Source organism: Tetrao urogallus, assembly GCF_951394365.1.
Source record: "Tetrao urogallus genome assembly, chromosome: 5".
In the NCBI taxonomy this organism is placed as follows: domain Eukaryota; kingdom Metazoa; phylum Chordata; class Aves; order Galliformes; family Phasianidae; genus Tetrao; species Tetrao urogallus.
Genome location: NC_136818.1, coordinates 22,756,498 through 22,771,393, shown reverse-complemented (window position 1 = coordinate 22,771,393; position 14,896 = coordinate 22,756,498). Strand labels below are relative to the sequence as shown.

The following is a 14,896-nucleotide window of genomic DNA, read 5'->3' as shown; positions in this document are numbered from 1 at the left end:
CATTCATAAAAACACAGAGGCCCATGGGAACACCCCTGAAATTCAGCATTGAAGTTGTACTGTGATAAAAGACAGAACACCCACATATTGCTCAGTAAAACACATCCTGAAAACTGAAATAGGTCCCACAGTTCCGTTTTCTCACCCACGCTACAGAAGATCCAGCTAGATCTGGAAAACAGCCTTTTGTCACTTGAAATCCAGCCATGGGATGGAACAACAAAGTACATGGGAACCAGTGGGCCTTCAGCAAGGTAGAGGAGATCCATGTCTATCACTAGTTCAGAATTCTAGATAATACCAGTTGATTTATCTCATGCTGACCTCTGAGCATTTAAGGGTACCCACCACAGATTGCTTCATGAAAGGATGGGAGAAATGAAGGACTCAAAACAGGTTTAAAACTTCTAGTTTTTTAGTAATATTGTGTATTAGACTGTGTCTCCAAACAGTGGTGCTGAATCTGGCTATTTATTCCAAGATAAAAAAAAAAGAGTCATCTTCAAAGTTAGAAGGACACTCTGTAATGCATTACAGAGCACAAGTATGTGGCAAGAGTGCTTGTTTTAAGGAGCAAGGCTGTGGGCACTGTGCTTTAAGCATCAAGAACCACAGTTTTTATAGTGCAAAAGTAAGAAACAGGAAAAAAATTTGAGTGCTCTTTAGAGCTTGATATCTGAATCCTAAATGCACATTTACGGAAATTCTTATCAAAATCACCTCTGAAGAAGGCTAAGAAGACTGAAGAGAGTTGAGAATTTTTTATGTATGTTTGTTTTTAAGTCAACTTGATTTTGATCTTCCTCTTATTTGATTTTATTGCAACACCTTACAATTGATAAATTTTTTTTAGGAACTGAGGACACAAGATAGCAATGTTGGAATTGCCAGTAGTACACACGAAGATGAATCCACATGCTCTTAGTATCTTCCTATGCATGGATTCACCCATGACCAACAGGTCACCAGCAAGGATGATCTAAAAGGTAGTGGTCACTAGATTTCTAATCACAAAACAAGTATTGAATAAAAGTCTAGAGAGTGTAATATAAATAAAAGCATTTAGTTCATTAATAAGAGTTTCAGAGCTGTCTACATGTACTTAACATGATGTTACATACATCAGGAATGTATCTATATATGAGGATATATCTATCTATATCTATCTATCTATATATACATCATATATTAGGAAACTGAAAAGGGAGATAGAGACAGTCTCTTCTGACAGAGATGCACAGTGAAGGGATAAGAGTCAATAGCTACAAATTACTACAGGAAATATTCCAAGTGGCTACAAAGGAAAAATATTTCACAATGGCAGTGGTTTAGCCCTGGGACAAGTGCCTAGACAGCTGGTGGCATCACTGTTTCAGGAGATATTCAAAGCTCAGCTGGACACTGCTCTGAACCACTCGATTTGACTTTGAAGTTAAATTCACTTGGAGTAGGAGGTTGAACTGGACCTCTCCAGAGATCCCTTAATAACTTAAATTATTCTGCTACTCTGTGATTTCACACAGCATCTAGTAACTGATGTCTTTGGGAGAAACTGGAAGTCTTTTCTGTGCTCTCATCTGTTCCAGGACAGTCACAGCATGTAACTGCTGTGACTCACTCAATGGTCTCCTTCGTTTAAACATCAATCCTCCAGAAAAAAAGACAACACAAAAAGCACCTCATTTAATTCTGAGCACAGTAAATATTCCATGCAGAGCTGCATGATGTCAGACTGTTTTTTATTATAGTGATACATTTTTTTTTTTTCAAGAATAATGCAGGTATATATATTAAACTAACCTATGCTATAAGAACAAACTTGTTGGTTCAGTTTTCAGTTAAAATGGACATCCTTTATCTGCCTATAGAACTATAAAAGTGGCTTTTTTGTTTGTTGACTTACTAGTCAAGACAAATCAGAGTTTAGCAGCATGGTTTCCACAGCACTTCCCTACAGCTCACTGCTTTCTCCTAGGATGATTCTGCTCTCAAAGCTGCAATGCAAATGGAAGGGCCACAGCTGTCTTAATTTCAGTGGCAACATTTTACTTGTTTCTCTCAATAAAAAGTCCTCTTCATACTCCATTTTCCTTACTCCCCCTTGCCACTTCAAAGCAGAGATCCTTTTAAACACTGTCACAGAGAATACAGAAGAGAGAATTTTTAGTTTCCTTAAGTTTTTCTCTCCATTTTTTCCCATCCTTCAGGAAAAGGACAGAATATATGCAGGTGAGGGTGAGGAGTCAAGAAATTCCAAATTAGGATGTTCTAATTAACAGCAAGGAAAATCGGGAGATGAAGAGAAACTATACATATAAGATGTAATAACACTTCATCTAAATAATATATTTGGTGCTAACTATAGTGCTTTTACTCTTGAAGACAGAGAAACTGTTGTCTTACTAGACTTCTGACACTTAGAAACTTTCTTATAAAATATTTCTTTCCCCCGCTTTTTTTTCCTTCCTTAAAGATTCAGATCTGTCTAGAAAGAGACCCTGTCTCTTTCTAAGATAGTAAGTACTAATAAGTAAAGATTTTATTAAGATTCATTGGTAGAAAGACCCAGGAAAAGCAAAGCTCTGATACCAGTTTCCTTTAAGTGTAGTCTGAATCACAAGCAGCAGCTAACTACTGAGGTACAGAAATTAGGCCAATAAATGTAGCTAGCATCTCACTCCAGAAACCTGACAACACAGTATAAACAGACAATTTTACCAGCTGCTAGTGAAAAATAAAGTTATTAGGTAGAAAGCAACAACAAACAAGTTGTTCCACCTTACCTGAGGCTTGTGTCTGTGTAAGGCATGGTCATTAGTTGGGAATGTACCTTCTCACTAACGGAGCTCTGAAACAAGGGAAAAAAAGAATGACACCAATGGGAAACAGTAAATATTTTCTTGGTTTGGCACTACATAAAACACGATGCACAGCTGTAGCAGATGGAATATGCAAGGAAGCAGAGTGACCTTGAACAACACATGGACGCTTTTTCACTGGTGACAAGAGAATAACTGAAATGGCAAGCAGCAATCGAGCTTGAGACAAAGAAAAAGGCAAGTGTTTTAACACAGCCAATTTGATCAGAAATGAATAATAGATGTTTATATTGTACACGGTAGGTACATATACTAGGTTATCCAAGAACAAAATTTGCTACAATTGAATCTGAATGCCAGATTCATAGAATTCTTTTGAAGTCACAGCCACTTTGTATCTCTGCCAAAATATACTACCCACATCGTGCTTCTGGTGTTAAGAGACACCAGAAATGCCCAAACTTGCCCTACTTAAACTTTCTGTGATTTTCCTTTAGACACTGGTGAGAAGAATCTACTGATTTTGCAGAGAGGTGTTTATTTATCCTGTTGTGATACTGACTCACTAGTAAAATCCTGCTTACCTGCATAACCCGTGCTTTCTGATGTCGGTTATTGGACTTCCTTCTAGACCTTGTTCTTTCCACTTCATGTCTATGAACCCATCCTCGAAGTTCATGATTCAGCCTAAAAATGAAGCAAACAACAAAAAAGCAAACACCACAAACCAACAGTATGAATAGATGTTCCAAACAACAGTGGCAGAGCTTCTTAATTATAGAGAACACTTTAAAGACATGGCAATTCAGTACTCTTCTGCCTAATTTTTAACATCAGAATATGCAAATTTTACTGCAAGACTCAATTTATGAGAGAATTCATAGACAGTAGAATACAGTGATTCAGATGGAGTGAACCAACAATGGTTATCAATTGCCAAATATCTATAAAGTATTGGAATTATGGATGTTTCAATAAAGCAGATATGGTATTTTCTTTTGCCCAATGAACAGTAATTCTGAAATTACTAGAGAAAGACTACTGAAATTTAAAATCAAAAGACTATCAGATCAAGATTAAATATTGGTTAAGAAAGCTGAAATATCACAAACAAATTTAAGGAAGTATGGACAAAGCACAATGGAATTAAATTAGAGAAATTAAATTTACTCTTTGGAAAAAAATGGAGCTAAGGATCTCCTAATAATGAATAAAGCAGATCTGCAATGACAAGTTAAGTTTGCTTGTATCAGAAGCTGAAGGGCAGAAGACCATATTTTACATACATCTGACAGATGTGCTTTTTAGTTGGCTCTGATTTCCATACTGTAAATACTTCCACATAAGAGAAATCTCTTCTTAAGTCATTAAAAACCTCCAGGCAACCAGCAAATTGTTGTCCAGTTATTGCTAAGTGACCATTGTGTATACTGAGTGAAAATCATTGCTAAAAGCATCAGAAGATTAAAAAGATTGGAGTGGATCTCCTGTCTCCATGGCAGTAGACACTGGACAGTGCAGACACTTGCAGAGCCATTGTTCACAAACTGGATGAATGCTGCGAATGAATAACAGCATCACCCAAGGCCATTTGTCCACTCACCTAACTAGGTAGCTTAAGTGCTCAGAAAAGATCTGCTCACCTTTGTGACTCCGTCCGGTTGATCAGGGGCTGACAGGGTGGTGGTGGAGGTGAAATATACAACAGTGGTTCTTCTGATACTATCATCAACGCTTTGTTATCAGACACAGAATTATCATACCTGAGGAAAAAAGACACCGGGAAATCCTTAGAAGTCTTCCATTGAACTCTGACCAAACTCGGAGGAAAAAAAAAAAAAGACCACTGGTAAACCCACAAAGGTTACAGCTGTTCCGATGAAACCTTTAAAGAAGTTCAAGATCCTGAGTGGAAGAAGTAAAGCAAAAAGTAGGATTGCTATCCTGGACTTCAGGAGAGCAGACTTCGATCTCTTCCGAGACCTACTTGGAGCTATCTCATGGGCTAGGGTGTTGGAAGGCAAGGGGGCCTGTGAGAGCTGGTCGGCATTTAAGCAGCTCTTCTTCCAAGCTCAGGATCGGTGTGTCCCTGTGAGGAAGAAATCGGGAAACGGTGGCAGGAGACCTGTGTGGATGAGCAAGGAGCTCGTGCACAAACTCAAAGGAAAGAAGAAGGCCCATGAAATGTGGAAAAAGGGTCTTACTACTTGGGAAGAATACAGGAATGTTGTCAGGGTCTGCAGGGATGCGACAAGGAAGGCTAAAGCCCGCCTAGAATTAAATCTGGCAAAGGGGATAAAGGATAATAAAAAAGGTTTTTTCAAGTACATTAACAGTAAAAGGAAGACTAGGGAGAATGTGGCTCCCCTGCTAAGTGACGGGAGTGTTCTGGTAACAGGGGATGCTGAGAAGGTGGAGATACTGAATGCCTTCTTTGCTTCTGTCTTCAGTGAAAAAGCTCCCACTCGGGAATCTGAGACCCTGGAGGTTAGTGAGAGGATCTGGGGAATGGAAGACCTCCCTTCTGTCAGGGAAGAGGTGGTCCGGGAGCGCCTAGGCTGCACCAATGTTCACAAATCCATGGGACCCGATGGGATTCATCCACGGGTGCTGAGGGAGCTGGCAGAGGTGATTGCTGAACCACTTTCTGTCATCTTTGAGAAGTCTTGGAGGACGGGGGAGGTGCCTGAAGACTGGAGGATAGCCAACGTCACCCCGGTCCTCAAAAAAGGCAAGAAGGAAGACCCAGGCAATTATAGGCCAGTCAGCCTCACCTCTGTCCCTGGAAAGGTGATGGAACAGCTTGTGCTGGATGTCATCTTCAGACAACTGGAAGAAGAGGAGGTTATCAGGAGTAGTCAGCACGGGTTCACCAGGGGGAGGTCGTGCTTGACCAACCTGGTAGCCTTCTATGATGTTGTCTCTGGCTGGGTGGATGGGGGGAGAGCAGTGGATGTAGTCTACCTTGATTTCAGCAAGGCATTTGATGCTGTCCCCCACGACATCCTTATAACAAAGCTGAGGAAGTGTGGGATAGATGAGTGGACAGTGAGGTGGGTTGAGAACTGGCTGACTGGCAGAGCGCAGAGGGTCGTTGTTGATGGTGCAGAGTCCGGTTGGAGGCCTGTAACCAGCGGTGTTCCTCAGGGGTCTGTGCTGGGTCCGGTCTTGTTCAACATCTTCATCAATGACCTTGATGAGGGGATAGTGGCCACCCTCAGCAAGTTTGCTGATGATACGAAGTTGGGAGGATTGGCTGACACGCCTAAAGGCTGTGCTGCCATTCAGCAAGACCTGGACAGGCTGGAGAGCTGGGCAGAAAAACAACCGGATGAGGTTTAACAAAAGCAAGTGTAGAGTCTTGCATCTGGGGAGGAATAATTCCATGCACCAGTACAGGTTGGGGGATGAGCTGCTGGAGGGGAGCTCTGCGGAGAGGGACCTGGGTGTCCTGGTGGACGACAGGTTGGCCATGAGCCAGCAGTGTGCCCTTGTGGCCAAGAGGGCCAATGGCATCCTGGGGTGCATTAAAAAGAGCGTGGCTAGCAGGTCAAGGGAGGTGATCCTCCTCCTCTACTCTGCCCTGGTGAGGCCTCATCTGGAGTACTGCATCCAGTTCTGGGCTCCCCAGTACAAAAAAGACAGGGATCTCTTGGAAAGAGTCCAGCGGAGGGCCACGAAGATGGTGAAGGGCCTGGAGCATCTCTCCTACGAGGAAAGGCTGAGTGAACTGGGTCTGTTCAGCCTTGAGAAAAGAAGACTGAGAGGGGACCTGATCCAGGTCTATAAATATCTAAGGTGTGGGGGGCAGAATGGCGAGGCCAGACTGTTTTCAGTGGTGAGTGGAGACAGGACAAGGGGAAACCTCCGGAAACTGCAGCATAGGAAGTTCCGCACAAATGTGCGCAAGAACTTCTTTACAGTGAGGGTGACGGAGCACTGGAACAGGCTGCCCAGGGAGGTGGTGGAGTCTCCTTCTCTGGAGATGTTCAAGACCTGCCTGGATGCCTACCTGTGCGACCTGCTGTAGGGAACCTGCTTTGGCAGGGGGGTTGGACTTGATGATCTCTGGAGGTCCCTTCCAACCCCTACAATTCTGTGATTCTGTGAAGGTGAATAACAATTTCCAGCAAACATCCAGTGGTCTTAGTCAACTCCCCGGAAGAGTCTGGTAGCTTTCAACACAGGGTAGAGATCAGCATTAACAATTCCAAAATCTCTTCCCTTACAGGCCAGATAATGAAAAGAAATGCAGCTCTTAAAATATTCATCATAAAATGCAAACTGTGAGATCTCAGCAGAGGCAACTTTCTCTTTCATTCCAGAACTATGAAGGATTTGCCACAGGAATATGGAATATTAGCCATTCAAACTATGCAGAAAGAAAATACAAACTATATGACAACATAGCAGCCAGAAACTATATTAAAGCCAAGCAGAGAGGACTGTTTTCCCAAACATCTCCAACAGCCTCCAGCAGCTGGATTAGCTTTGAGAAAATGTGAAAGAGAGCATGGATTTCAATGCAAAAATCCTTAGAACTTTCAGTAACAAAACAAAGAATAACATTCCTTCCTCCTTGTTATCTGTATTACTTGAGTGATTTAACTATTTATCACCAAACAGCCACAATAACATCCTCCCTTGAGAGGGTATAAATATAACAGCCTTAGTCGTCATGATTTTGACAGACTCGTAGCTCCTCCAAGCTGAAAAAAAAATCAGTTACAAGACCTAATGAAAGAACTTATTCACATCCTGTTTCCCCACCTTTTTCTTCCCATCTGCTTCTGCTGTTTACTGTATCTAATACTGATAAAGGAGAATATGCAGCAAAGAGCCCACTGCTTGCAAAAAAAACAGGGTGAAAGAAGAGGAGGAGGTACACACACTAGCACAGCCTCCTAGGGGAATTACTTACAACCATGTCATATAAGTCATGGTCTGAAACATGCCACACAGGACACAAAGCCTCACCGTGGCTACAGCATTAAAGTGTTTGTGATTTATTGTCGTTTTTCTGCATGGTAAAATATATTAGAGCTCTCTGCACATCTGTGCCTGGCTTTGTTCAACCGGCCAAAATACTCTACTGGAAAGGGACAATATGACAGGATAGATCCTATAAGTGGAAAACATGAGCTGGATTAGCCAGACTTCGGTCTGGAGACAATTATATGTTCACTTATGCATTGAGTGCTAGAGATTGAGGAACTTTAAAGCAACTATATAATTAAATAATGGTAAGCATAAGGTTGGACTCAGATTTTTTAAGAAGTGCAGTACTAGTTAATTTCAGAGAACTCTCAGCCATTAACTTCTCCAATTTTCTCTCGAGTAACTAAGAAAATTAATACTACAGCTTGAAAATGAAGAAAAGATAGTAAGACATATCTTAACCACACAAGCCAAAATAAAGAACACAGAAAAAAAAAAATCAAACAGATGAAGAGCTGAAGAAGCACCATTAAACTCTGCCACCTAAAACACGTGAAAAGTCTTCATCTCACCTATTAATCTTCTGGGAAATTATGTCAATGGGTATTTTCTGAGCTGGGCTGGGCTCCTTGGTAGCTGAGAACTCCAGGAGATTTCTGGTCCGGTGGCTGGAACTCACGGTGGAATCAACTCCATTGGGATCTTTTTCAAATACACTGGAAAACACAACAGACATTTTACTTGTATACAAGGGATCTGCAAGACTATCACTCTGAGCACGAATAGACAAAAACAATTCTGTTCCCTTTTTCAGCTTTACTTCTTTTGAAGGATTTTGATCATAGAATCGCTTGAGTTGGAAAGGACCTCAAGGATCATCAAGTTCCAACCCCCCTGCCATAAGCTCTGATTCTCTTGTTATCTTAAGCTTTATCTAACAAAATTGAAATGAATCTGTAACCTCGATCTGTAGGCATAAGTAAATGACTTACACACAAATAAAACACAAGACCTGCCTGGATGCCTACCTATGCGACCTGCTGGAGGGAACCTGCTTTGGCAGGGGGGTTGGACTTGATGATCTCTGGAGGTCCCTTCCAACCCCTACAGTTCTGTGATTCTGTGATTTCCACTTTCATCAGCCTCAAAGTCAATTTACATAGTTTATACTAGTACAATATGTAAAGAAAATATAGCTCCCAAATCCTGTGCAGCTGCTGGCTTGGAATATTATGCCAGATGTTCAACAGAACTGTACATGAAGTTCAACTCTATGTGGATTTACAGACAACAGCAGGATTGACAATGCAGTGGCAGTGGGGCATGGTACAATGTACCCTGCCTTCCTGATCTGTGTTTGCACTGATTGCAGCATCTTCCCCTGGAGCCTGCTCAGGCAGCCACACAGCATAAGAATGTCTGTGTTGCCCTAGAGGCAAAGCAGAATAGAACTTCAAACGTGAGCTGGAAAAATGAGACAACTGCCTCACGAGACTGATGACATCCTAGTTCAGAAGGGCTACTTATGAGTGAGAAATCCCGAAAGCATAGAAGCACTACTTCAATTTGTCCTTCCCAGAGGCTAGCTTTATTCTTCTATAAACATGGTTGCTTCCTGAAATACACATCAAAATGAAGCCCTAACCCTCTTGGCTGACAACAGCAGAACACTGCCAGCAGCAACACAGCAAAAATGCATGAGGACCCCACTATGCCGACGAGGACTTTGCCATGCATGTTGATCACTGCTTACAGACTACATTCTGATTCATGCCCCTTCTCTCCTGTGTAGCAGAACATAAACCCTGCGGGGGAAGGTCTCATTTTCCTATTTGTTACGTGGCATCACATTGCAACAGGCAATAAACGCAAACGGCTATAACAAAGAAAGACAAAAGCTACCAAGGACAGGAGGTTAAGTAGTCCCCAGCTAAGGAGAAGGCTAGCAGATCTAGCTGCCTAGCACTCCCTCTCTTTTGCCAACGTACTTATGTTCTTGTTAACAGCAACCCAAGTCTGCTCATGAGTATTTGTGTCACGTTCAGCAGAGCTGTGAAGCCAGGACAATCCAGATACAGGCTGATGTCGCTTGGACTGCCTTGTGTCCTTCAGGTTTCCAGGCAGCAGCACAGAACCTAGGCAGCAGAAACCTCTGAGCTTGTTTTCACTACAAGGACAGTGGGCAGAAGAGTATTTATAGACAGCTTCCTTAATGCATTTGAATGCTAACATCCGGAAGTCTCATTGCTTCTCATGTGTAGAATGGAAAGCTGGATGGCTTGTTTGTAGCTTCATGTATTAGCCAGCATCAGGCTATCCAATTTCACAGAACCAATCTCCATGACCTACTCAATTTTATGAGATTGTGTTCCTTCTCTTTCAATGAAGCACTGGTTCAGCTGGCAGCAACTAGAGACGGAACCAGATCTCAAAATTAAGGCTGATACCCAAAGGGATGCCATGCATTCCTGCTGAAAATCTTTTATCTGCAAAGCGGTTTTGCGTCCTTACTCTAATTTCAAGCCCTCGCAGCCACAGGTTTACAGAAATTTAGTAATGAAACCAAAAACACCTATCACAGAAGCTCTGAAAGTTTCAGCAGTCTCCTGCAGCCTGTTTTTCTGCAGCTCAAATGAATGAGATGATCAGTGTTGGTGAACCTGCTGGGTATGGCATTTCATTCTGTTCTACTTCTTCTCCTTCCTGTTCAAAATGACACTTCAAACCAGAAAAACTTGCTATGCAATTCTTTAGTTCAAGCTTGTTAACAACCAAATCACAAGACTGTAACAATTCTGCATTTTTTTCCATGATGGTTCTTTCTTCTTCCTTGCAAGACAATTCTGCAAGGATAATTCTTATTGTTTCAGGTTTCAGCTAGCAGAGGTGACAAGTCTGAGGTGAAGTGTCACATGTAACATGCATTCCAAATGCTGAAAAGAATTAGAGAAATTCAAACCAAGTCCATTCAGGAAAAAGATGTGCACTTCTGCAATCACAGGTAATCTTCATTTAGGTAGCTCCTAATTTAGCTGTTTTAACAGCCACTCAAAACCACACATACCTCTAATTCCCTTATGTCAAGCTTTAATTTAGGGAACTACACTGTAAGCTTTTTGTTAAAATTTAAATTTCACTTTTGGCATCACTTATGGGATAGGATGTATCAACATGAAAGAAGATTTCTTCAGCAGCAAGAAACAAAGGAGAAGAACAGAAAATCTTTTACTGTTCTTACAGGCAAAAAGCATGGCTCCCAATTCTAAGAACATACACACCCAACTTGAGGAGAAAATACGATGTTATTTATTGTATTAATTGCAATGGCCTTTCTTTTTTTCTTTTGAAGCAAAGCTTTAAGCTACACGGACTACACTTGCCTCCCTTGTCCCATTCATTTTTTGTAGGATGATGACCAAAAGCACCTTTCCCAAAATCTCAAAAAACACCCTTTCCTTGCTCCTTTAGACTGTGGTAATGACCCAATACTAAAAGAAACATTATTTTTGATAAGAATCTCCCAACATAACTTGAAATACTGCCTGTCTTCCATTTTTTACTTATCTAGGGAGTTTTGTTAGATTTTCCCATCAGAATAGAAGATTTTGTTGTCTAGCATACAGTGTCTCCTCCTTCCTTCCTCCCATAAAGGTTCACTTGCAGAGTTTGCCTGTAAACAGGGCTCCATCTTCAGGTAACAGATAGGAGTGGACATGCAGGTAACAGCCCATATCATCCTCTGACTCTTCACTCCCAAAGACTTGCCAAGTAGGTACATGAGGGTATGATATCAGAAATAATCCTCCTTTACTTAGGGTGAGAAAAGCATAAATTTACAACCAAAGACCACTTCAGCAGCTAGGATAAAAATGGATCTCTCTTGTATGGTACACCTGGAAATACCTGCCCACCTTCTGCATACTGAGCTTTGCATATGCTACGTAGAACAGCATCAAAACAAGCTGGAAAACAAAGGCTCTGCAGCCCACATCCCAACCACGAGTGAAGATGAAGTCAGTGTAAAGTATCTATGAATATGCAGAAGAGGAGAGAAAGAACAAATAGTGAAGGTAGATAATCCCCCCCTTTAGAACAGAAAAAAAAAAAAAATCTAAAAAAAAAAAAAAAATAGCATTTTCTGCTAAAAATATTTTAGTATTACATAGTAGAATCAAGGAAAATTTTTTCATTCTGTTGGCCCTCAAGATGAAAATCTGGAAACAGAAGAGCGTGTTGGCATATCTGCTGTGAGAAAGTTTTGCTACTTGGAGGAAATGAGTTGCTGCCCCAGCTTAGAAGTCAAGAAAGCTTTAAGGCAGAGAAGTAGCTTTGTTTGAGATGACCAGCTAGAGGCTGGAAACTGGGTCTTTTTCTGTTTGGTCAAGCTTATGCACCCCGAGCACTTATCAAATCTTTGCAGCCTGCATATGAATATTCCAGATATTGTGGGCATTAAAGGGTTTTCACACAGCTACAAATGTTCTGTCCAAGCTGGCTGAGCTATTGTTTCATTTAAAATGCAAAATCAGATCCAAGGTATAAAAAAAGAATGAACCGCTAACTACCTCATGCAGATGTGTGCTCAAAAGTGTAGATAAATTTGATCACAGGAGGGAAAGAAAAGCAACCCTCCTGTCACAGTTTCTCCAAGAAGCCAATAGCACCTGATATTTTAGCAGTATTTTTACTTCTTTGGTTTGAATGTCAGTTTGATAAATGTAAAAGCAAGCCTTGCCAAGAGCCTGAACTAAATTTCATTTCTAATTCTGGCTGAACAAACCCTATGCACTTCAAGTTTTGAATACTGACATTTAAGTTCTACAGGAATTTCTAGACAAAAGCCAACAGTGATATCACAACAAAGAGTTTTCTGGGGACAGAACTATCTCTGAATACGAGCTGGGATTTTTCCAACAGGGTGAAGTTGACAATGCTAGAAGACACCAACTGAAGACGATGTCCTCTCCTTAAGTGGTTCCAGACAAGGCTGTGACAACACCAAATGCTCTCTGGGTAGCTTTCCCACTTCTCACTGTCAGCAAGGGCACCACGTATCTGCCTGGGTGCTCCAATAAAACAGCAAGGCACTACACTCTGCTCCAGAGCTCCTCTCTGTGAGTGCTGGGCTGGTGAAGGGAGGGTGGCGCTCTCTCGTGCAGAGAAGGATGAGGAACGCCACTGAAACTGGAGGGACAGTGTCTGGGAGCTTTTGAGTTTTGCTTTCTTTAAAAAGCAATTCAATGTTTATTAAGGGTGAAACCTTTGCAAATTTCACTTCCGGCCCCAGCGGATGAACTGCTGGAGAAAAGAGGAAAGCCTCAGTGAGTGTCTGGCATTGTGTGCAGGCTTTGTGACTGCACCAGCAGGACAAGGTAAACAGGAGAGCACAGCCGGCCTGAGGCACTGCTCTGCCAGGACGAACATGTGGCTGTGATCAGCAGGAGGAGGAGAAAGGAATCACTTCCTGCAGTTGTAGTCTGTAAGAAAATTCAGAGTATTCAATTTTACTCAAGCTACCAACACATTCAGAGAGACTCTAAGAGGTCTGGAACAAAACCCTTATGTCCAAATTACCCAGTTTGTCCTTTTCCTTTCTATTTTTCTCACTCCTGAAGGAGAAATTTCAACACCAGAGCAAAGATATGGAGGACTTTTTGAGTTTTGGACCACCTCCAACTCAAATGAACACTCAGCTCAGAACTGAAACTTACACTTCCATTGCCACAAATAGTAAAGATGGTTTCCCTGCTTAGGGGTCTTAAAGCCATAAACATCTTCCTGGACTTCTGCTGTGTCTCCTAAAACACTTGAGGAGCTCCATATTCCTTTAGAAGATTTCTTCTTGTGTATAAAGAAGCCCAGGAGTAGATGAATAAGGAATGAGAAATGCAATCTGTTGTACAGACCGTGACTTGTGGTGGTGGTCCTGTTCTTAGCCATCTCTTAGATGCTTCAGTGGCCAGCACAAGTTCAGAGACCACTGCTCAGCCTGAAGCTGACAGAAATCACGGGGCATGGCTACAAGACTTAATGCTCCCTGCCCAGCTCCACTTGCTGACCAGGCACCAGCAGCACAGTGGGAAGACAGCACTCACCGAACAGGACACCTGGCTGGAATGCCCCTCCACTACTCTAAAAGTGATGCTTTCAAGCAACCTGCTCAGCTCAGTGCTGGGATGGAGTAAGGAATGAGCACACAGCATCGGGGAGAACTGTTAGGACAACAGAAGCAAACGCTCTCTTGCAGTTACTAGATACTGCCTTTCATTTATGGCAGATGACAGACACTAGGCTTTAGTCTGCTCTGAGTACACATTTGGGATGTTACAAAGCCTGCCATGATGAGCACTACTGGGGTGTGAAGCAGACCACACCAAGACCTTGGCCCAGGACTGGCTTCTGTGGGAAGAATGTGAACGGCCAAACCTGAAACATGCAGTTCCAACACCTCTGCAGGAATGCAGCACTGGCTGCACATGATATAACCGTAACAAGGCTAACTTCTTTGCCCACGCAGCTCACGGTATAAGGGAACTACCAAAAGCCTTCTCTGACTTTCCACTATCCCATCACTGAGGTATGCAGCAGCTCCCCAGGCTCCTGCTTGCTGCAAGACAAGTCTGTTTCTTTAATCAAGGAGCCCAGTGGTAAGGCTCAAACAATAGCAACTGTGCACAAAACCACCACTGAATGCATGAAACCTCTGAGTAATCCTGCTCTCCCACGCATTAACTTGAGATTGCTCAGCTTAAGTAAAGGCTCCAAGCCACGCAGACACCAATACAAGTATGTTTGATGGATGGTACTTCCAGCAGCCCCCAGACAGTGCCTGCTTTGAAAGCTCAGAGGCTACACCACTACCAACAAAAACCCTGCAGGCCAGGCAGGACAGCATCCCAATGGGCAAAGATTTATGCTTTGCTTGCCTCATGCTTACAAAGAGCAGGACATAGTAGCATGCAGCTCAACTACCCTTGGGTGGTTTCCTCATTGTTTGTAGAAGATGATTAACCTTACTACTTCTCTTTTCTCCCCAATGCTTGCGCTGCCAGAACAAGAATGAGACACACCCTTAAGTCTTTAAGAATTGAAAATTACTGATTCTCCAAGCTGCAGACTGCAGAAGCAGCAGCAGACAA

At 42.3% G+C, this 14,896-nt stretch overlaps 1 protein-coding gene across 1 annotated transcript in view; it reads right to left on the bottom strand.

Moving 5' to 3' along the window:
* Positions 1 to 14,896, bottom strand: part of ATF6 (activating transcription factor 6) — a gene marked incomplete at both ends in the record, with an annotated part of 73,699 nt that overhangs the window by 41,422 nt on the left and 17,381 nt on the right. The window contains 4 exons of the mRNA XM_079536197.1: positions 2,784 to 2,848; positions 3,404 to 3,506; positions 4,463 to 4,582; positions 8,330 to 8,473. Coding sequence (XP_079392323.1) covers positions 2,784 to 2,848; positions 3,404 to 3,506; positions 4,463 to 4,582; positions 8,330 to 8,473 — 432 coding nt within the window. The remainder of the gene's footprint in view (positions 1 to 2,783; positions 2,849 to 3,403; positions 3,507 to 4,462; positions 4,583 to 8,329; positions 8,474 to 14,896) is intronic.